The 21,767-nt window shown below is 38.2% G+C and overlaps 1 protein-coding gene and 1 gene segment (V, D, J or C); one reads left to right on the plus strand and one right to left on the minus strand.

The window, feature by feature from the left end:
* The first annotated feature begins 1,250 nt into the window (after window positions 1-1,250).
* LOC136709000 (Ig kappa chain V region Mem5-like) lies at window positions 1,251-14,774 on the plus strand. The segment is given in 5 exon segments: window positions 1,251-1,385; window positions 3,995-4,108; window positions 4,259-4,556; window positions 13,041-13,075; window positions 14,236-14,774. Coding segments are annotated over 4 exon segments (717 nt in total).
* Window positions 14,775-17,794: 3,020 nt separating this feature from the next.
* LOC136708551 (uncharacterized) lies at window positions 17,795-21,053 on the minus strand. The gene is made up of 2 exons (XM_066683184.1): window positions 20,956-21,053; window positions 17,795-19,527 (listed from the first exon to the last, which is right to left on the minus strand). Exons 1-2 carry the CDS (start codon window positions 20,969-20,971, stop codon window positions 18,023-18,025), a joined length of 1,521 nt encoding a protein of 506 aa, XP_066539281.1. The 5' UTR covers window positions 20,972-21,053; the 3' UTR covers window positions 17,795-18,022.
* Between the last annotated feature and the right edge of the window lie 714 nt (window positions 21,054-21,767).

Below are 21,767 nucleotides of genomic sequence, written 5' to 3' on the forward strand. Positions count from 1 at the left end.
CAATAATACCCAAGTTAGCTGCAGTGTTATAACCTTCCTTCTCCCAACACATCTGTTAATGAATTTACACTCACCCAATAGAAAGTTATTAATAAACATAGAATGTAACATTGTAATGCAATCAAGACTGGGAGTGTATGGATGGGGACTTCTGTTTTTCCATTTTTGAATTCTTAATATTTGAATCATGAGTAGTAATTAGGCAAAGATTGACCAGCCCTCAGATATTTGGCTATGGTTCAATCTGGCCTTTTGAAAAAACATTTGGAAACTAATGGGTTCCTGCATATTAGGACCATCCAGCAGCTCTCATATGATTCAGCACAGGTACTGAGTAGAGTTCATGTGGGCATAATCTTCCAATAACATACTGGAACTTTTTTTTTTTTCCAAAAATAATTGTTGATATCAGGGTTATAGGATAGTATGTTTTAAAGCATGAACATTTGGTTCCAGACCCCAATCCACACTCCTACCATTTAAAGAAACATTATGAAAGATTTGATAGTTTTGAGCTGTTTCCTACTCTCCTACCATCATAGTGCTGTTTCCAGTACTGAGCCCAGAGTAGCCATGGCAGAGGCACTATTACAATTCATTGGAGCATTACAATGATTTTGAAGCTGCAAGTCAAAAATTCATTCATGGCCAGTGACCACTTATCCAGTTCACAGATCCAGAGCCTACCCTAAATCACTGGGTGCAAGGCAGGAACACACCCTGGATAGGGCCAGACATTCACACATTAACACACATGCTCACACCTATACACAATTTTGAGTAGCCAGTGCACATACCAGTGTGTGTTTTGGACTGTGGGAGGAAACCGGAACACTCGAAGGAAACACACGCAGACACAGGGAGAACATACCAAATTTCTCAGTCAACCAGAGTAGAACTCAAACCCAAAACCCCTGGCCCAAGCTGAGTGATAGTAACACTACCAGTTGTGACACCGTGCCACACTGAAGCTGTAATTTTAAGGTTAAAAATATTAATGTTCCTTTAAAATGTTTTAAACTTAAGCTTAGTTTAATTTATTTTATATTTTATTAAATTTCATTAAATGGACGCAAAACATTCATTCATTATCTATAACCACTTATCCAGGGTGGCAGTGGGTCCAGAGCCTACCTGGAATCATTGGGCACAAGAAAGGAATACACTCTGGAGGGGGCACCAGTCCTTCATGGGACAACACACACTTTTGAGTCACCAATCCACATGTGCTTTTGGACCGTGGGAGGAAACCCATGTGGAGAACACACCAAACTCCTCACAGACAGTGACCCAGAGCGGGACATGAACCCACAACCTCCAGGTCCCTGGAGTTGTGTAACTGTGACACTACCTGCTGCGCCACCATGCCACCCTGGAAGCAAATGGTAGTAAATGTAAATATGGGATTCCTTCAGAAATCATACACATATATACACACCACTTTAGACACTCTTATTTGTTTGTATGTATTTTATATAAGTAGGTCATATTTGTAATGATCACCATCTTAAACAAACACTCAGTCACACAAGAGGTGGAAGGAGGGAGTGTGTGTGAAGAGAATGAGAAAGACATCTGCTGTGTGTTTTCCCTCAGGACTGTATGAAAGTACCCTGAAAGATTTGCATGGTAATACCAGAGAACTGGAACCTCTTCAGATCTCACAATCACTGATGCAGAAATCCGGGGTTAAGCATCACTCTGAAGTAATAAATAAATTAACAGAGGCCTTATATACCTCAACCAGTGCAAGTTTCGGATGATGCATTTTCTATTTTTCATAAGATATTCATCTACACAATTAAATAAACAGATTAGAGACTTTCTGTTAAATATAAAAATTTTATAAAATATTTTTATAAAATATAAAAGTTTCATTTGCAAAATCATCTTGGGAAAATAGTGCCACAGCTGCATAAATAATTAGAGAAAAATATTTTAGCATTTTCTAGGATTGTGCATTTACTTGAGTGATTTTTATTAAATAAATAAATAAACAAAGACAATAGGTTATTAATACTAATTTGTTTTAAAAGTACAAATGAATGATTCAATGTATGTACACTGTGACCAAGAGTTTGTAGGTACTTGCTCATTCAAATTTCTATTGAAATAAATGGTATTAGAGTGGGTCTCCATTTGCTGCAGCAAATGCTTTTAATGTTCTTAGAGTACTCCTGATGATTTCTATGAAGCATTTCTATGAAGATTTGATCACAAAAGTCAGCTGGTGATGTTCCATAATTAGTTTTGGATCACAATACCACTTCAGCTTATCCTAAAGTGATTCATCACTCAAGAAAATGCCACTCTAATACTTCTGTGTCTCTCTAATAAGAAACAAAATAATAGTAATATCCGAGTCCACAAAGCAAAGAGGAGTGATTTTACTGTGTGTAATTGGACAAGCGGTTACAGGCAACGAATGAATGAATTTACATACGCTTTCAATTCCTCTTCTTTTAAAGCTCATCTCCACAACAGTCTAAACACAGATCCAGTCTACAACACCTGAAAAATGTGCTCAACATTTCACATCTCACTCTTTATGTTAGCTCTCTGGAGTCAGGGTAAGTTCACATGAAGTCTATTTTCTGTCTGTGAGAGAAAATCATTTTTGCTACCACTGACAATGTGTGAATCCTCTGGAGTTCTACACACATCTCACATTCATTACTTTACTATGATCATTTTTCTTTCTTTTTAATTTTCTAATTCTAAATGTTTTTCCAGATTCTCTGGGGATCATCACAGTAGATCAGTCTCCTCCGGTCATCTCTGTCCAGCCTCATGACTCTGTAAAGATTCTTTGTCGAGCATCTCGTGACATTGGCAATGACATGGAGCTGTATCAGTTTAAACCTGGGCAGGCTCCAAAACTTCTGATATATAACAGTTACAGTAGAAAGTCAGGTACTCCTGAGAGATTCAGTGGAACACTGTCTGGAGCCTTGACCACCTTCACCATCACAGGTGTTCAGCTGGAGGATGAAGCGGAGTATCACTGTGCTCAAAGTGAAGAGCGTCCATTCACACAGTGAAATAACACTGTACAAAAACCTCTGTGTATTTCTCTGCTTGACTGATCATTCACTGAGAGTCTGGCGAATCTGAAAATCTCTCTTTATGAGAGTGTTTGATGCTATATTTTTTATATCTAAATAATGCTTATATGGATATAATCAGATGAATTTTAACTAAAAATTCTGTCAAACACTCCAGTATGTGGAATTCTCCACAATCCAGTCACAGTGGTCAGTACTGGACATCAAAAAGTCCTCGTACTGTTTAAGTCACACAACATGAACCATATCAGTGAACAGTCCTCATAATGATTATAACTATGAACACAAGTGACTAAGCACACATTTAATTCTATCCCTACACTTTCAACAGCCCTTTCAGTGTTTGTAACAACAGTTTCAGTATCTCACTGCACTAAGGTGGCACTGCCCGCCTCATCAGAACATTGTTCAATACTGAATTATCACACAGTGACTGCATATTAACCGGGGTGTTTTGTGTTTTGTAAATGTTGAAAAGTGAAATACTGTATGTTCACAGACTCTGAGCCACTCTTTGTACAGTCACCAGTGTCAGCAAATCATCAAATGATAGTTATGTGTAAATCTATGAACTGAGCATTGATCATTTAGTGCAACAGTACAACCTTTCATTAACATTAAAATATATAACACATATAAATATGTCTAAGACTGCATTCCCCACATTTGCACTCTTCATATCTCCTACTTTACTCACTGCAATAAATTACCACAGCCCTGTGTTTGTGTTCGGTCCACAAGTCTCCTAGCAATGGGTGAGAAGAGTGCACTTTGAATAAGTATGATGCATAACTAGTGTGATCACTGGGATTTAATTAGTTAATACAGAAATGCTGTACAACTGAAAACACTATATACAGGTAATGTCTGTGTCCACAGAGCTGAGATGAGTGAATTTACATATACTTTCATTTCCTTTTCTTTTACAGCTTATACACTGCTCCAAGCGCCTAGTTTCACACAGCTAGATCCAGACTACAACACCTAAACTATGTGTCCAACAGTTCACGTCTCACTCTTTCTCTTAGCTCTCTGGAGCCAGGGTAAGTTCACTACAAGTCTGTTTTTGTTTGTATTATGGAGGCAATAGCATCCACCACCACTGACTACCTGTGTATTCTCTGCAGTACAACATGAATCTGAGCTACTTTACTGTACTTTTTTTCTGATCTTGATTCTAAATCTTTTTCCAGATTCTCTGGGGATCATCACAGTAGATCAGTCTCCTCCAGTCATCTCTGTCCAGCCTCAAGACACTGTAAACATTCTTTGTCGAGCATCTCGTGACATTGGCAATGACATGGAGCTGTATCAGTTTAAACCTGGGCAGGCTCCAAAACATCTGATTCATGACAGTACCAGTAGAACATCAGGTACTCCTGAGAGATTCAGTGGAAAACTGTCTGGAGCCCTGACCACTTTCACCATCACAGGTGTTCAGCTGGAGGATGAAGCGGAGTATCACTGCGCTCACAGTGAAGAGTATCCAATCACACAGTGAAATAATGCTGTACAAAAACCTCTGTGTATTTCTCTGCTTGACTGATCATTCACTGAGAGTCTGGCTTCATGACAGTGCTGACTTTATCTGTATGTTTTCAGCTGTAGCAAAAATATATTATTGTATGATTTAAACATGGTCATCTATTTAAAATAGATTTGTGAGTGTGTGTTTTGAAAGTACCAACTAAACAAATATTTTAAATAATTCTGATAAATGTTCTTGTTCTGTAATTGTATATAAAACATGTTTTATATTAAAGCAAGAAGCAAAACAGGTTCTTCACATTTTTATAGTGTTAAATATTCATATACAGGTGTCTGCAAAGATTCCATAGATGTTCCAATATATGTGACTCCTCATAATCCAGTCCATTTCAGCATTGAACATCAAAATGTTTTCACCTGCTCTTATACAAAAACTACACTGTTTTAATCACTGAACAGGAATCATATCAGTAAACACTCCTCACAGTAGTATTAAATCATGCTCATATTATTACAACACCTTTCATTCAGTTCCAACACTTTCCAAAGTAATTCAGTATCTCCTAATACTGAGGTCACACTCCCCACCTTTGAGGTGTTATGCTTCCTGAAAACACACTGAAAACCCCATTGTTACCATGTTTATTTACTTGAAAACAGGCGCACTGTGATAATTCAATACTGAACAGAAGTCTCCTGTGAAGTAACCATGGTTGAAAGGAATCCACAGCAGGTCACAGTCACACAGCTCCAGGGACCTGGAGGTTGTGGGTTCAAGTCCCGCTCCGGGTGACTGTCTGTGAGGAGTTTGGTGTGATCTCCCTGTGTCTGCGTGAGTTTCCTCCCACGGTCCAGAAAACATGCCGGTAGGTGGATTGGCGATCCATAGGTGTGAGTGTGTGTGTGTGTCGCCCTGTGAAGGACTGGCACCCCCTCCAGGGTGTGTTCCTGCCTTGCGCCCAGTGACTCCATGATTCCGGGTGGGCTCCGGACTTCCTGCAACCCTAAAATGGATCAGCAGTTGTAGACAATGAATGAATTAATTGACATATTAATCCGATTAATCCAGTAATCCGATTAATTTAGCCAACTCACTGAGAGCATGGCCATTGTTGCCCTTTGTTGCAAGCTGCTAGACCTCAAAAGAGATGTTAAAACCGTTATTATTAAAAATGTATTAGGAATAAACTATAATTGTCAGTTAAATGCTAAATGAACCTTTGGATGCAAGGCTGTCATTGGTGTCTCATAAGAGTAATGTCACACAGCATTTAATTAAGTAAAAATATCAGATTCCATGTTAATGTTCTTAATTCAATGTTTACAAAATGCTAATCACAGCTGATGCTTCCAAATTTTGCTAAAAACAGGAAATCCACAAAAACAGAGGTACAGGATTTCCAATAGAGAAAATATGCTGTTAAAGGCAACATCACTTTCTTTTAAAGGTTCCAAATCTCTGCATCTTTTAAGATGAACAGTATGTTTAAGGGGAAAAAAACACTATTCTTGAGTTATATAATTTTGTAGAACTTTGTTCTAGAAGTCTGTGTTTACTTTCATGAAGTTTACTGTCCTAAATTAAGAGTAATTTCAATCTACAGAAAAATAAAAAGGTAATATTAACCACCTATGGAGCAGGAATAGAGCAATATCCTCATCTCGGTTTATGTCTTTCAACATTTGGAGGAATATTCATTATATAAAATACTTCCAATTTTGAAAGCAGCAAATGGTGAGAGGAAAAAAACCTCAGAAAATTTAAAACATGTTTTTGATAAAAATATACATTGTGGCATTTAAATAAATTTTTAAAAAAATAAAAGAAAAAGAAGTTTAGTTGTAAAACACATTTTAAGCACCACTTCTTTCTCACCAGAATCCTGCTTAGTTTTATCACATGGTGTGTACATTTCAAGCAGGATTTCATGTTTTACTCTTGGGCACTAATTTTCTCCAGGCCCTTTTGAGATACATGTGGCATTCAAACAGTCATGCAGTTATTTCAGCCAATGCTCTGAGGTTGGGAATTTATGGAAGTCCATTTCTGCCACATAAAATAATAAAAGGCACAATTTCTTAATTAATATATATATTGCTATCTCAATATTTCAAGATACTATCTCATTATTTTGAGACAATATCTCAGAATACTTAGAGAGTATATCAATATATTGACTTAGTATCTCAAAATAATGAGATAGCAACTTGAATATTAATGGAAACAATTGGTGCCTTTTTTATTTTATGTGGTGGAAATGGGAATGTGAGTTAACCCATGAAGTCTGGGTCCTTTTATCACTGTGCCACTGTTATTTCAGGTCAGTTACATGTCTGATTAGATGTCCACACATGAATCAGTGTTCCACTGCAACTTAAGAAGATGATGTAGGATGTAGATTTTGATCCTGAAGAGAATGCTACAGAACTCAGGCCTTTAAGGGACAACTTTCTGACTGACAGATATTTAAGAAGTGAAACTGTCAAGTCAACAGAAAGTGCACAAGGACTAAATTTCATAAGCAAAACAGTATATAGCATGATAAAGCATTGCTAAGAGTGCATTATCCAAGTGGCTGTGGTGATATTTGACCCAGCATGGTAATGGTTGAGAAGGGTGCACTAATTAAAAAAAACATGATTTCTGATCATTTATGGGTATACATAATTAAAACAGCGTATGTACAGTGTATGTCTGAGCCCACAGAGTTGAGGGGGGTGGATCTGCTAAGTGTATTTACATACACTTTCAGTTCCCTGTGTTTTAAAGCTTGTCTCCACTACATCAAATTTCAAACGACCAGGGCCAGTCTACAACACCTGAACCATGTGCTCAACACTTCACGTCTCACTGCTTCTCTTAGCTCTCTGGAGTCAGGGTAAGTTCATTTTCTGTTTGCTTTATGTGTTGAGACTAAAGTATTCACCACAACTGTGAGTTCAATACACATATCACCTTCATCACTACACTATAATAATCTTTCCCTTCTGATTCTGATTCTTTTTCAAGCTTCTCTGGGGATCATCACAGTAGATCAGTCTCCTCCAGTCATCTCTGTCCAGCCTCATGACTCTGTAAAGATTCTTTGTCAAGCATCTCGTGACATTGGCTATGACATGGAGCTGTATCAGTTTAAACCTGGGCATGCTCCAAAACTTCTGATATATAACAGTAACAGTAGAACATCAGGTACTCCTGAGAGATTCAGTGGAACACTGTCTGGAGCCCTGACCACCTTCACCATCACAGGTGTTCAGCTGGAGGATGAAGCGGAGTATCACTGTGCTCAAAGTGAAGAGCGTCCAATCACACAGTGAAATAACACTGTACAAAAACCTCTGTGTATTTCTCTGCTTGACTGATCATTCACTGAGAGTCTGGCGAATCTGAAAATCTCTCTTTATGAGAGTGTTTGATGCTATATTTTTTATATCTAAATAATGCTTATATGGATATAATCAGATGAAGTTTAACTAAAAATTCAGTCAAACACTCCAGTATGTGGAATTCTCCACAATCCAGTCACAGTGGTCAGTACTGGACATCAAAAAGTCCTCGTACTGTTTAAGTCACACAACATGAACCATATCAGTGAACAGTCCTCATAATGATTATAACTATGAACACAAGTGACTAAGCACACATTTAATTCTATTCCTACACTTTCAACAGCCCTTTCAGTGTTTGTAACAACAGTTTCAGTATCTCACTGCACTAAGGTGGCACTGCCCGCCTCATCAGAACATTGTTCAATACTGAATTATCACACAATGACTGCATATTAACCAGGGTGTTTTGTGTTTTGTAAATGTTGAAAAGTGAAATACTGTATGTTCACAGACTCTGAGCCACTCTTTCTGCAGTCACCAGTGTCAGCAAATCATCAAATAATAGTTATGTGTAAATCTATGAACTGAGCATTGATCATTTAGTGCAACAGTACAACCTTTCATTAACATTAAAATATATAACACATATAAATATGTCTAAGACTGCATTCCCCACATTTGCACTCTTCATATCTCCTACTTTACTCACTGCAATAAATTACCACAGCCCTGTGTTTGTGTTCGGTCCACAAGTCTCCTAGCAATGGGTGAGAAGAGTGCACTTTGAATAAGTATGATGCATAACTAGTGTGATCACTGGGATTTAATTAGTTAATACAGAAAAGCTGTACAACTGAAAACACTATATACAGGTAATGTCTGGGTCCACGGAGCTGAGATGAGTGAATTTACATATACTTTCATTTCCTTTTCTTTTACAGCTTATACACTGCTCCAAGCGGCTAGTTTCACACAGCTAGATCCAGACTACAACACCTAAACTATGTGTCCAACAGTTCACGTCTCACTCTTTCTCTTAGCTCTCTGGAGCCAGCGTAAGTTCACTACAAGTCTGTTTTTGTTTGTATTATGGAGGCAATAGCATCCACCACCACTGACTACCTGTGTATTCTCTGCAGTACATGAATCTGAGCTACTTTACTGTACTTTTTTTCTGATCTTGATTCTAAATCTTTTTCCAGATTCTCTGGGGATCATCACAGTAGATCAGTCTCCTCCAGTCATCTCTGTCCAGCCTCAAGACACTGTAAACATTCTTTGTCGAGCATCTCGTGACATTGGCAATGACATGGAGCTGTATCAGTTTAAACCTGGGCAGGCTCCAAAACATCTGATTCATGACAGTACCAGTCGAAGGCCAGGTACTCCTGAGAGATTCAGTGGAAAACTGTCTGGAGCCCTGACCACTTTCACCATCACAGGTGTTCAGCTGGAGGATGAAGCGGAGTATCACTGCGCTCACAGTGAAGAGGTTCCATTCACACAGTGAAATAACACTGTACAAAAACCTCTGTGTATTTCTCTGCTTGACTGATCATTCACTGAGAGTCTGGTTTCATGACGGGACCTGATATGTGAAATTGAATTTGAAATAATTTTTTTTTAAATAAGGATTTAAACTGAAAATTTCCACAAATTATCACATATCCAATACTTTGTTCACTTTCTGGCTACTTCCTTTAGCTCCTCTCTTGAATGTGGAGAGGCAGACTGTTCTAAGTGTCACTGACATTGCACTGCCACTGCGTCTGTGGTGCTGGGAGGGTCCGACTGCCCAGATGGCCCCTGCTATGTTGAGATGCTGTGGTGTCCTGACTGTTTGGTAGTAGGGCCAGGGGTGCTAGTGTCAGCAGTGAAGAGAAATAGAGGGACTGCGGTCTGGACTGGGTGAGCCTCTGTGGGTGGGCGGTGGGGTTAGATGCAAGTGGGGGGTGGTATTTGATATTGTGGCTGACTAGTGTATACAAATACACACACAAACATAATTATAAAGTTTGAAGTCTTCTATTGTCTTCTGTCATCACCACTGATACAACTCTCATGTCAATTGTCCCAACAAAACAACATGTAAAACTTCTCAACATATCATGATTTTTTTCTTTTCCTTTTCATTCATTCATTGTCTGTAACCACTGTAAGGGCCTGGAGCCTACCCGGAATCACTGGGCGCAAGGCGTGATCACACTCTGGAGGGGCACCAGTCCTTCTCAGGGCGATAAACACTCACACATTCACTCACACACTCACACCTAGGGACACTTTTTAAGTAATCAACCTACCTACCAACATTTGTTTTTGAACCTTGGGAGGAAACCAGAGCCCTCTGAGGAAACCCACGCGGACACAGGAAGAACACACCAAACTCCTCACAGACGGTCACCTGGAGTGGAGACCGAACCCAGGATCCTGGAGCTGTGTTACAGCGACACTACCTCCAGCACCACCCTGCCGCCATTTTCTTTTCATGCGTGTGTGTTTTTTGAAATTATAAAAATAAAATCATCCTCTGAAGTGGGAGGGAGAGGGGGTCAAGATGAGGTGGCGGGTTAAAAAATGTATGCAAAATGTGGAATTCTCCACAATCCAGTACTAAGCATTAGTAACAGTACTAAGAATCAGTGAACAGACCCCCACATTTAGTATAACACTGAGCACAAGTAACTAAGCACATCTTCCATTCAATTATCTTTGTTTTACAGCAGTTTCAGTGTTTTTTCAGTGTTTTACTTCATTTTACTGAGGTTACACTGCCCATTTAAGCAGAACACAGCAGAGAGCTCCTGGACAATCTGGATGCACTGAAACATAATGTCCCAGAGGTTCAGTGGCATCAATGCCTTGATCATCCAGGAACTGCCTACACACTCTGGCCACATGAGGCTGGGCATTCTCCAGCACCAGGAGGAACGCAGGAGTCACTGCACCTGTGTTATATCTGACAATGGCTCAGTACGTAAAAGCCCTCAGGGTACATCCATGACTATGCCCCACTGGATCATCACAGACCCACAGCCAATCTGATTATGCTGGATGATGATGCAGGCTACATAACATTCACCAAATTGTCTGTGGATGCTTTCATGTCTGTCACATGAGCTCAGTGTGCACCTGCTCTTACCTGTGAAAAGAGTGAGGCACCACTGGTGGAACAGCCAATCCTGGTGCTCTCTGGTGAATGCCAATCGAGCTGCATGGTGCGGGGCTGCAGGAGTCAGTTTGATCAGAAACCCAAACACCAGTAGCCAGCTGGAGGTCTTTTTGTAGAGTTTTATTCCTCCTTAAAAATGGTGATAGCTCTGCCCAGGATTTCCTCTTTGCTTCCAAGATGCTGAGGGATACAGCAAACCAGAGTCCATGCTGGAGGAGCTGGACTACATGCGCCACTTCAGTGGGCCTCCTGCTAGCAGTAGTGCCAAGGACACTAGCAAAGGATAAGGATAAGGAGAGAGTAATAGTTTGTGGTCACCACCTCCAAAACCAGTCCCTTTTTGGGGTTGTATTGATAGCGCTGTTGTTAGTTTCATTTGCACCAAAGCAGGTAAAACTGATTCACAAAGGTATAGGCTTCTTAACTGGACAGATCAATGTCCCTGATTTTAAATTCACATGGTATTACACTGTGATGATTAAGTCTTCCCTTACATTTTTGGGCAGTGTATGTTCAAATGAACAATGTTCAATATGTTATATGTCAGGTTCCTTTTGAGCTGCATGTGTTGGATTCACACAGACATACCCTAATGTCTGCAAATCTACACTTTGGTGATGTGTGTAAACCATAAACTCAGTATTGAGGATTAAGTGAAATAGTTCATTAGCATAAACTTAAAAAGCAAAACAAATACAAATATTACTAAAACTGCATTGACGTAATTTGCACTGTTTAAACTGATCAAATAAGCCAACAGCAAGAACCTGTCCACAGCTAAATAAGTGTAATGCATGAGCTCAGAGAACTGAGAGGAGTGATTGTGTTGTATTTACATACACTTTCATTTCCTTTTCTTTTAAAGCTCATCTCCACACTGTTTTACACAGACAGATCCAGTCTACAACACATGAACAATGTGCTCAACACTTCACGTCTCACTCTTTCTCTTCACTCTCTGGAGTCAGGGTAAGTTAATTTTTTACTTTTTAAAAGCTAACATCAATATGTCGAGGTATTGTGTTTTATTTATCTATAAGTTTAGAAATGTTCTTGTATTTTTCAAATGAACATTCTGCAAATTACTCACCTTTATTACCTTCTTATATTAATTTAATCTCTTCCTCATACTGACTTTTCTTCCAGATTCTATGGGGATCACCACGGTAGATCAGTCTCCTCCGGTCATCTCTGTCCAGCCTCATGAAACTGTAACAATTCTCTGTCGGGCTTCAGAGGACATTGGCAATGACATGGAGCTGTATCAGTTTAAACCTGGACAGGCTCCAAAACAAGTCATTCATGACAGTGAACAAAGGGTATCTGGTATTCCTGAGAGATTCCGTGGAAAACTGACCGGAGCCCTGACCACCTTCACCATCACAGGCGTTCAGCTGGAGGACGAAGCGGATTATTACTGTCAACAAACTGAAACACTCCCACTCACACAGTGATACAACGCCACACAAAAACCTCTGCAGCATCTCATGTACAACATCATGTGTGCCTCAATGGATCTAATGCTTCCACTTAGAGGATGTTACAACAGTGAAACTTTGTGCTTTTTATGTCAATAAAAAGCCTTAGGATTTGGCAAAAGTATGAAGAAACAAACAAAACCAACCAAAGTATGAAGAAAAGTAATGATGGACACAACCAACAAACGTCTGTTAAGGTAAGAATGTGTTCAAATGTTTTCTTTGTTGTAAATTTGTCCTGTAAACAACTTGTTCAAATTAATTCATTAAGCAGAGCTTCATTATATTTTGTCATCTGTCAAAATATAATTTAATAAAAAAAAAATAATTCTAACAAAAAGCACTATTTTATATTTTAATCTTTTTTATATAGATTTTATTGTGTTTTAAATATTTGCTTTTTTTCACACTTATTAAAGGAACATAAGACATTAGACCTGAAGGATTTACCAGATCAGTGAGAGGGCAGGTTTTTGTACGACGGAGGTGCCAGGCTGAAGCACTGTGGTACATGTTTGGTGAAGGCACCAAACTCATTGTGAAAAGTAAGTGTTGCTAAAACTTGCTATTAACATTAATGGAATGAATGGAGATTAATTAATTGAATCATCAATGAGTAAATGATCGTTTAATATTATTCTCATTATTTATTATCTTACTCTAATCATAATTAAATCATAATTAAACTTGGTCCTTATTTTCATTCAAAACAATACACGTTAACTATTATTTGATATTGTTTTAATTATTACTTAAATAAAATCATGTAATAAGCAACTAAAAGCTCAGTGATTTTATTACATTTAATGGGTGATTTTAGGCATGACACAAAGCAATAGATCTCCCATTAACCATGGTAAAAAATTATAATGCACAGCCTTGAGTGGCTTGTATAGTAAAAACACTATGAAGAAGCATCTGTGTTTATTATAATATTTAAACTATTATAAATAATAATTATAATAAATACTCTTCCACAAGCAAAAGGTTATTAACAGCCAGCTATAATTGCCATGCAACAGAGCAGCCAATATATAAAAAATGATTTATTTTTTATATATTTATAAACAAGGTAAACCAGGGTTTAAAACGAGAACATCATGTTTTATCAAAATCAAATGTGCGTTATCATAAAACAAATCTTTTTATTAGATGCTGATTTGTCTATATTTAATATTATTATTATTAATATAACAACAATGTGGCTGGCTGCATGATTTGTTTAGTTACAAGTTGTTTTTAAATGTGTTTAAATGTTAAATACCTGGCTATTTTTATTTAATTTTAATTGTGTAAAGCTTATTTGTAACGGCTTGGAGGATTTTAAAAAATTGCTTTTGATATTTTTAGAGGAAATTAGAAAATTAGACAAGAGGCAAAAGAGAGCTGTGAGAAATGAGAAAGAGCATAATTTGAAGACCATAATTTGTGTTTGTGAAGAGATTGCTATTGAACTCCATTATTTAATATATTTAAATAATTCATTAAATTATAGTCTGTTTTTTATTGTTTCCTTGCACTGTCTGCTATTCTACTGTGTTGAATAATTCCTTATTCAACAGAACTGTGATGAGAAATGCAGACACTAAATTTGATTTTGACTTTGATTTTGAAAAACAAGTTGTATTTCTTTATAAAACTTTGAAAAAACTTTTGCTGTTTGTTATTTTAAAAAATCTTTATTTTTTCATTGTTTTGCACTCAGATCAAGTTCAATCCTCTCCTGTGGTCAATGTGTTGAGTCCATTGTTTCCGAAGGAGCTCATTCCTGATCAAGTTCCTGTAGTCTGTCAGGTTAAAAACTTCTACCCTGACCACGTTACTGTAAGCTGGAGCGTGGATGGACAGGATGCACGTGGAAATCAACAGGACACTCCAATGGTCAAGAGCTCTGACGGGAAGTACAGCATGAACAGCATCTTGTCTGTGCCTCGCTCTGACTGGGAAACTGCAAAGACCCTCACCTGCCAGGTCCAGCACGAGAGTCTGAAAACACCTGCCAGTCACACGCTCAGCAAGAGCCAGTGCCTGGAGTGACCTCTGCAGCAGCTGTGGACGGGAGAGTGGGAACTGAAACCTGCCACGCTCTCTCACTCTCATTTCTGCTTTTCAGTCTGCTACACCTCCCTCACTCCTTTCTCACTTTCATATCTATCTCTGTTTCTCTTTGTCTTTCATTCTGCATCCCTGCATTATAAATAAATTCTGAATAAATAAATACAAAACAATTTCCAGCAATGGTTTCTCCTTTACTTACATAAAATATAATGAAATATGTAACGTTTAATTGAATTGTTAAATGTAAAACAAAATCCTTGTGTTTTCTTGTTGTTCTGGAATTAAAAACATTAAAAAAATTACTTAAATATTACTATTGTACTATTATACTATTACCTGTGTAAAGACTTACATTTGTTGTATTTGAGCATTAAATTAATATTAAATATGGATTTCTCCTAAGCAAAATCAGCCAGGAACATGTGTGAACACATGAAACAAGGATAATTTTTATTGGTTATGATTTATAGCAATAAAATTCATATAAATAATTTTCCCTTTTAATGCTGTTAAGATTTTAAGATTAAGATTTGTTCTTAAAAAAAATCTCGGTACAAGTGCAGTAGCACTTTCCCTTGAGCCCCACTTATAATAATGATTTGTTTCTGTGATTTAAATCTGTGCACTTGGCTGCCCATTGTGCTTTGTTTAAAAAGCTCAAAACTCCAACATATCTGAGTATAGCTTAATGGCCCAAACAGACAACAGCCAACATTTTTTGTATTATTTCAAATAAGGGATTTTATACATATATATTGTAAATACACTCTTCTGTGGACAATTTTGCACAGAAAAACACTCTATCCAGAGCTCTATCTCAAGGGTTCTGACCTTAGCAAGCAAGCTAACTGCAGCTAACGTTTGTACAGCTACCAATTCACCCACTCAGTGTGGATTCACCTGAAGCATCACTCTTCTGTTCACTGTATTGAAGTTAAACTACTTCATGCTGCTGATGGCTTTGATTTACCCTCTTCAAAACTTTCTCATGTACACATTTACTATCCAGTGTGGCACAGTGGCGCAGCAGGTAATGTCGCAGTAACAGCTCCAGGTTTCTGAGGTTGTGGGTTTGAGTCCCACTCCTGGTGTCTGTGAGAAGTCCACGTGGGTTTCCTCAGGGGGTATTCCGATTTCCTCCCATGGTCCAAAAACACACGTTGGTAGATGGATTGGTGAAAGTGTCCCATTGGTGTGAGTGTATGTGTCGCCCTGTGAAAGACTAAAGCACTCTCCAGGGATTCTGGGTAGGCTCTGGACCCACCACGACCCTGAACTGGATAAGAAGTTACAGACAACGAACGAATGAATGAATGAATGTTTACTATCCACCACTGCTTGTTTAAGCTTGCTTCCTGAGGTGAATGACTGACAGGGATGCAAGGTCTAGTGACTGTCAGAACTCTGGCAACAATAACCAATTGTTTCTAAATCTTTCATTAATATTAATTAAAAGGCAATACATTTTTTTGGCTTAAGCCCCATAAGCCACCTCCTCACTCCACCCCTGCCATAAAACTGTGATGGAGATAGTACATATTTGCTCCTGGGCCACCCACTATTCCAGAATATATTCACATATACACCCATACATCATATACATATGTATGTGTGTGTCAACCAATATATTGATACATGTTCATATGTTAGACCTATGGATTGTTGCTGTCCAATGAAAAACATTGTGGATTTTTGATTTACTATTGCATTTCAACGCACCTGCTGGCCTTCATGATGAGCGGATTAGAAATGCTCTAAAATTACTTTCAATAAAATCCTTTTACTCTGATTTCCATTTACCTGTAAGGCTTTCTCCTTCTCCTTTAAAGTTATTATTTTGGAGATACATGTTTTACTTTGGACAGTGATGATATTATGAATAGTCCAATATACACATAGGTTATATGTATAAACATTGCGAAATATATGCCCAAATCTTTCGGATGATTTTGCATGTGTCTTTACATTACATCTTGGTATGGGCGTGCTTTAGGCTGAATAAGTGTAAATGAATATTAGTCTTGGTTTTTGTAACAAAACATAAATGTACTGTACACTGTAAAAAGTGTATTTATATTTTATGGTAAAAAACTGTAAAACTATGACAGTAAATGGCTGTAAACTCAAATTTACATAAAATTTCTGTAACAGTGAATCTGTAACATCTCTTTACTGTAGAAAATACATTTCAATGTTAAATGCAAAAACCATTAGGGACCATACAAATGGCCAAGGACTTGGAGGTGCTAAGACTCATTAGTGAGCTCCCAGCATGCCCTGCAGCTCCATATTTTCTGTGATTTTCAGAGTTTCTTTGTTTTGTTTATTTTTCTGTTTTTGAGGCTTTTCAGATTTCAGGTTGCATTAGGGAAATAATTTTGTGCATTTGTGTGTGTGTGTGTATGTATTGGTTCTATCTTTTTTACTATGTATTTTAATTTTTACCACTCACATAGTATCCACAGGCACTACCTCTCAGATTATTATTATTTTTTTAACATAAATAAGTCCTCACAGAACAGAAAGGGCCTCTTGCTGGTTTCAAGTTTCAGCTATAAACAACTTTCCTGAAGTCAAGGATTTCAAAGAAACATGCCTATCCTGTCTAACCTGTCGCCAAGCAACTTATGCTGTATTTTAACGCACACTGAGTCAGTGCTAAAAGGGTGATTTGGAGAAGTTTTTATGTTATCATTCATATTCTGTGAAAGCAAGAAAGCAAAAATTCTGCTGGGGTATGTAAACTTTTGAGCACAACTCTATATCTCAGTCTCTGTTCTCTCATTCTCATTTGTCACACTATTTACTTGTTATTTTTATGGCAAAGAAATAGTTATTGGTTTTTATATTTAAATACTATGGTGGTTTTAGAGTGTATATCAGTTTTTGAACAGAATAGTACTGTAAACAAAAATTTCTTGAATGTAAAATTTTGTATTACCAATAATAAAACATTTACATATACATTTTGACCATATTTTTTGATGGTGAAATTTTGGCAACCACAACTTCCATTTTTTTAACTGTGATTTTTTTTTTTTTTTTTAAGTGTATGTACTACAGAGGCAGGGATATGGATGGTTACTTTGTTGTGTGAAACTATAAGTTAGCCAATATTAAGTTGTTAGAGGCTGAAAAAACACATTATTTGAAGAAAACAAATGTCATATTATTTTATTACAAATGTCCATAAATAAATTGACTAAAATGATTCTCATCCTGATTGTACATGACATACCTTTATATTGTGCTGCTTCAGAAATAAATGAACAATGGCTGTATTTTTGTTGCCAATTATTGAAACACAGTTTTATAAATAAGAATTATTTTTTCTAAAACTGAATATATGGAATTTAACACTAGTTGAAAATCACTAGTGCAGAGCGCTATGCAGCAGTGTAGGCCTAATCCTCAATCCTCTTGTCAGAAATAAGTCAATAAGGATTTATCATTGCAAACATGTAGGCAATGAGCACCTGCAGTCCAGTGTTAACAATGTCCCACTGTCCAATGGCTAGAGCACCGATTAGCATTCCAGCTGTGGTGCTTATAGTTCCTGCCCATGAGGACCACTGAACTGCTACAGCTGCAGCTGCTCCAAGAGACACTCCAGCTGCACCTACAGCCCCCAGTAATGCCCCTGACACACCACCTAACCCTAGAACTAAAGATAAATACTCAATGATTGAAAGAAGAACAACTGTTGATACAGATGCTCCCACTATGACTTTATCCAACACTTTTGGGTCCAGTGGACCTCCAACAGAGGCCCCTAAGCCAACCTGGCACATTTTGGACATGAAGAAACCTGCTGCTATGGCCTCCAGCGAAGCTCTGTGGTCCATCCAAGCTGTTATGTTCTCCTTACTTAGCACTTCTCCGGCCTTCCGCATTCGTAAAGACATGTCCATTGCCTCCTGCCCTGCATGTACAGTGAGTACAGCGGTTGCAAAAGTTGCAAACATTCCCAAGCAGGCGATAAACATCCAGAAGTTTAAATGCATCGACCTCATCAGCATGAAAGCCATACAGATCACTAAGGCTAACAAGACAACAAACACAAATCTGTAGTCTCCAAATCCAAAGATTCCAAAGCCAGCTGTCACAGCTGCTGTCACCGTCATAGGAATTCCAGAAAAGCCCAGAAATTCCACATATTTGGTCACAACTTTGGTCAGACGCTCTTGAATAGTCCTCTGCTGCACTGCCAGCTCTAATGCCTCCTTTTGTAGCTTCTCTGCTTCCTTCCACTCTTGTTGTTGGGCCTTCCAAGCTATTCTGTATTCCAGCCCAGCTTCTCCTTCAAACTCTATTTTGCTCTCACAAGCAGTTATCCTATGTTCGATCTCCACCGTCACTCTATCCCTGTGCTTAGCCTCTAGAGCCCCCAGCTTCATCTCCTCATGCTTCTGAGCCTCAGCAGCATGCTGTAGGATGCCAGAGCACTCACACGTACTGCATGTGAGCTGCACAAGAACATGAATGAATGTTTTTAACACAGTGAAGATTCCTATAGCCCAGAGCAGCGCCACTACTCCAGACCTAAGAACAAGTGTCTCTATAATGACCCCAAGCACTGCTCCACAGGATGTTGTGCTCAAGGCCGCAGCCACCCCAGCTGCAACCCACTTAAATCCAGGTAAAGCTGCCCTAGTCCTGCTCTTCTTTAATCTTATGAGCAACAAAGCAACAGAGGCAGCAACCGTCACTCCAGCAATAGCTGTGGTCATTGATGTGGTAAGTGCCGTTGCTCCCACAAGAGTGCCCAGACCCAGTGGGCCTACTGTCCTTACTCCATCTGTGAACGGTTTTAGTATCGGCCCTGAGATGATCGCAGTCATGGCTTTATTCACTGGAGACACTGTAGCTCCCAGGGCACATCCTCCTACTGCTCCCAATGCAAAGCCAACAATGCCTTCCTTCACAAGGCTATTGGTATCTGACAACAGAAAAAAATGGCATTTATTTGATCATATGTATTCATATCATATTTTATTTACCATGTAAACTCTGATAAACCTCAAAACATACCTTTCATTCCTCACTCCACACATTGTGTTGTGATGGTATTTCAGATATGTTATTGCACTGGAAATAGTGGCAGGAAATATTAATTTTATTTATGGTGAGGAAGTAAATTAATAATTAAAACCTATAGAATCTGATGTTCAGTGCCGCGGTGGGTCCAGAGCCTACCCGGTTTCACTGGGCACAAGGCAAGAACACACCCTGGAGGGGTCCTTCACAGGGCGACACACACTCACATGTTCACTCACACCTAGAAACACCTTTGACTCGCCAATCCATCTACCAACATGTGTTTTTGGACTGTGGGAGTAAACCAGAGCACCCAGAGGAAACCTGTGCTGACAAGGGGAGAACACACCACACTCCTCACAGACAGTCACCCGGAGTAGGACTCGAACCCATAACCCCAGGTTCCTGGAGCTGTGTGATAGCAACGCTACCTGCTACGCCACTGTGATGCCCTTATGTGAAATATCAAGTTAAGAATAACAAAAAGTAAAAGTATATATATATATATATATATATATATATATATATATATTACCACTCACATAGTAACCACAAGCATTACCTCTCAGATATATATATATATTTTTTAACATAAATAAGTTCTCACAGAACAGAAGTGCACCTTGCCGGTTTCAAGTTTCAGCTTTAAACAAACTTGCCTGATTTCAAAGAAACATGCCTATCCTGTCTAACCTGTCGCCATGCAACTGATGCTGTATTTTGACATACACTGAGTTGGTGCTAAAAGGGTGATTTGCAGAAAGGTGGTTGGTGTAAGGTTTATTTTCAAATTCTGTTCGTTCAACTAAACAGACAAAATAAACACATCTAATAATAAAAAAAAACATGCTTCCTGCAGCTGATAATTAATATTATTGAGCAACATTAATCATGACAGAGCAATATTTAATCATCAGTCAAAATATTTTATTATTGCTACACACAGCACTTCACATACTAGGATTAGATCTTAACCTGTAAATATTGAGGGGATATTTGGCAAAAACTGTGTCCTCAATGCCTCTTTTGAACATTAATTTCAAAGTCTATCAAATGTGCAGGCATTATACACTTCAGTTTAATTCCAGAGCCTAGGACACAACTGCCACCTACAGCGATCAATACAAAGAAATCTTTTATTATACAAAATCCCAAGACATCTACAAGAAGAAAGAAAAGAAAACATCCCAGCTCAATACACTTGGTACCTGGAGTTCATGTCTTAACACACCGTTGTAAAGATACAAAAGTAATTGTACAAATGGATTACATTGTGGTTAAACTATGATATCAACTGGTTATTTTCAAAATTTAAGAAAATAATCCTTACTCTGAGATGGTGCCATGGTGATTTAGCAAAGCTCAGTATGGTTTAATGACTCCTTTCGCCCAGGTGTAAAAAAAAGCGTGTCCCTGAGAGCCCTGATCCTGCTGAGACAGAAGCCGTCTCCGTGACACGTGGTAAAAGTGCTCTTGGCAAATGAGCTGATATGTACACACCCCACACCTGTTTTTCTTCTTTCATTGTAGTATTTGCACGTTATACACTGACCTCTCTGAAGCTTACCACTATCGTTTGCATTACTGCATGGTATTCTACATGACATTTTGGTGTGTAGTTTAATAAATATCTACTAAGTAACACAAAGCTCAGAAGAGCAAGATAATTGAGGTATGGTTCTATTGAAATTTTAAGCTCTAAATGCAAAGACATTTAATTACTATTTATAAAAACAATATTTTCCTTTCACGGTCCACACACCTACAATATAGTTTTAGAGAAATATGATAGCAACATGTTTTAATCAGGTTTAGTACAGAATCCCTGATAAATTAATGGGCAGTAAAGCAATAATGCTACTTCTTTATGTATCACAAAGGCCTAAAAGGTTCAAATTGGTCAATGATCCTGTTCATTGCAAAGATTTGTCATGATAAAAATAAAAAGTCAAAACCCTGGCTTTGTAACTGCAGTTGTAAATGTGAATTTGATAGCAGCCTGCTTCTTCTTTCTCATGCTGCACTTGTTTCGCTTGGAGCTGTTCTTTGAATTCGGCCACTTCTAAAGCCACAGATAAAGCTTAAGGTTTGTTGAAAATAACGTAAAAATATGTAATTTTCATGAAAGCTAGTGAGCTTAAA

Source organism: Hoplias malabaricus, chromosome 10, assembly GCF_029633855.1.
Source record: "Hoplias malabaricus isolate fHopMal1 chromosome 10, fHopMal1.hap1, whole genome shotgun sequence".
NCBI classification, from domain to species: Eukaryota; Metazoa; Chordata; class Actinopteri; order Characiformes; family Erythrinidae; genus Hoplias; species Hoplias malabaricus.